This window comes from Monopterus albus, unplaced genomic scaffold (genome assembly GCF_001952655.1).
Source record: "Monopterus albus unplaced genomic scaffold, M_albus_1.0 scaffold454.1, whole genome shotgun sequence".
Lineage (NCBI taxonomy): Eukaryota > Metazoa > Chordata > Actinopteri > Synbranchiformes > Synbranchidae > Monopterus > Monopterus albus.
In genome coordinates, this window is record NW_018128334.1 from 185,696 (window position 1) to 187,179 (window position 1,484).

General features: G+C 46.2%; 1 protein-coding gene across 1 annotated transcript; it reads left to right on the forward strand.

Moving 5' to 3' along the window:
* Nucleotides 1-340: 340 nt before the first annotated feature.
* Nucleotides 341-1,356, forward strand: LOC109952315 (olfactory receptor 1M1-like). Its single transcript, XM_020587337.1, has 3 exons — nt 341-350; nt 458-645; nt 742-1,356. Exons 1-3 carry the CDS (start codon nt 341-343, stop codon nt 1,354-1,356), a joined length of 813 nt encoding a protein of 270 aa, XP_020442993.1.
* The last annotated feature ends 128 nt before the right edge of the window (nt 1,357-1,484 follow it).

Below are 1,484 nucleotides of genomic sequence, written 5' to 3' on the forward strand. Positions count from 1 at the left end.
ATCGTGTGTGTTAGTGAAGAAATTGTATTACAAAAAAACATGGCTAGTAAAAACAACAACAACAAAAAAAAATGTTATAACTGTCCCCAGCCCAATGGAGATGTCTTAAAATGTCTTGTTTCATTTGACCAAGAGTCCAAAACCAAAAGATCTTTTGTTTAATATCATATAAAACAGAGAAACCTGGAAAATCATCACATTTTTAGAAGCTGAAGTCAGACAGAGGTTGCTATTTCTCACATTGTTTGCTTAGGATATGATTGAAATTATTAATGTTACCAAATATTGATATAATTTCTAATTATCAACTAATAACTGCAGCAAAAGAAGACACAAGACTATGTCAGGCAGTATGAAATCGACCTGTTGAACATGGACCATAAGCCTGGAAGTGCACTCGGCCTCCTGATATCCTTACTGTGACTCAACACTGACACCTCTCTACTTGTGTCTCCAGATTCAGACCCGTCCATGTTGACCAGTCACAGATCCAGCTCTGTTAACGGAACCAGTGATCCTGACAGTGTCTCCTTCTTCATCCTCCAGGGCCTCTCCAGCCTCGGTGACAGACCGATGATCCCGTTTGTCATCCTGCTGCTGGGTTACGTCATCATCCTGGGAGGAAACAGCATGATCATCTTTGTGGTACAAAACAAAGCTGTGTCTCTGAATTTGTTCTGTATTGTCTCAGCCTGAGTAAGATCAAATTGTTAGTTATTATTTCCACGTTTTCCTCATCAGACACTGACTGATCCAAAGCTCCACTCTCCCATGTATTTCTTCCTCTGCCACCTCTCCTTTGTGGACATAGTCTACACCACCACCACCATCCCCAAAATGCTGGCTGGCTTCCTGTCAGATGTGTCAATCATCTCAGTCCCAGGCTGCTTCCTCCAGATGCATTTTTTCATGCAGCTAAACTGTACCGGTCATGCCATCCTGACTGTCATGGCATACGACCGTTATGTGGCCATCTGCCACCCTCTGCACTACACCTCCATCATGACCCGACGTGTCCAGACGCTCCTTATAGCAGGAGCCTGGGGCTTCAGCACCTTCTGCCCATTGCCGGTGACCACCATTGCCTTACTCCGACCTTACTGCGGTCCGAATGTGGTCAAACATGGCTGGTGTGACTTCTCATCTGTAAGGCGACTGGCCTGTGCTGACACCTCAGTGGATAACATTGTTTCCCTTTTCTTTGCCGCATTGTCTTTACTGATCCCAGGAGTCCTCATCCTGACCTCCTATGTCCTGATTGGCATTTCACTATCAAGGATGGGTGCTGGTCAGAGGCTGAAGGCCTTCAGGACGTGTGCTGCCCACCTGACTGTGGTGTCCATCTCGCCATCATGACCAGACATGTCCAGCTGCTCCTCATTGCAGGAGCTTGGGTCTTCAGCGCCTTCTGCATTCTGCCAGTCAACATCATTGCCTTACTCCGACCATACTGCGGTCCAAATGTGGTCAAACATGGCTGGTGT

Bases quoted from the DNA above. Each gene is read 5' to 3' on its own strand.
- LOC109952315 (XM_020587337.1), top strand. The intron at 646-741 runs GTACAAAACAAA...TTTCCTCATCAG, and splicing joins ACAGCATGATCATCTTTGTG to ACACTGACTGATCCAAAGCT.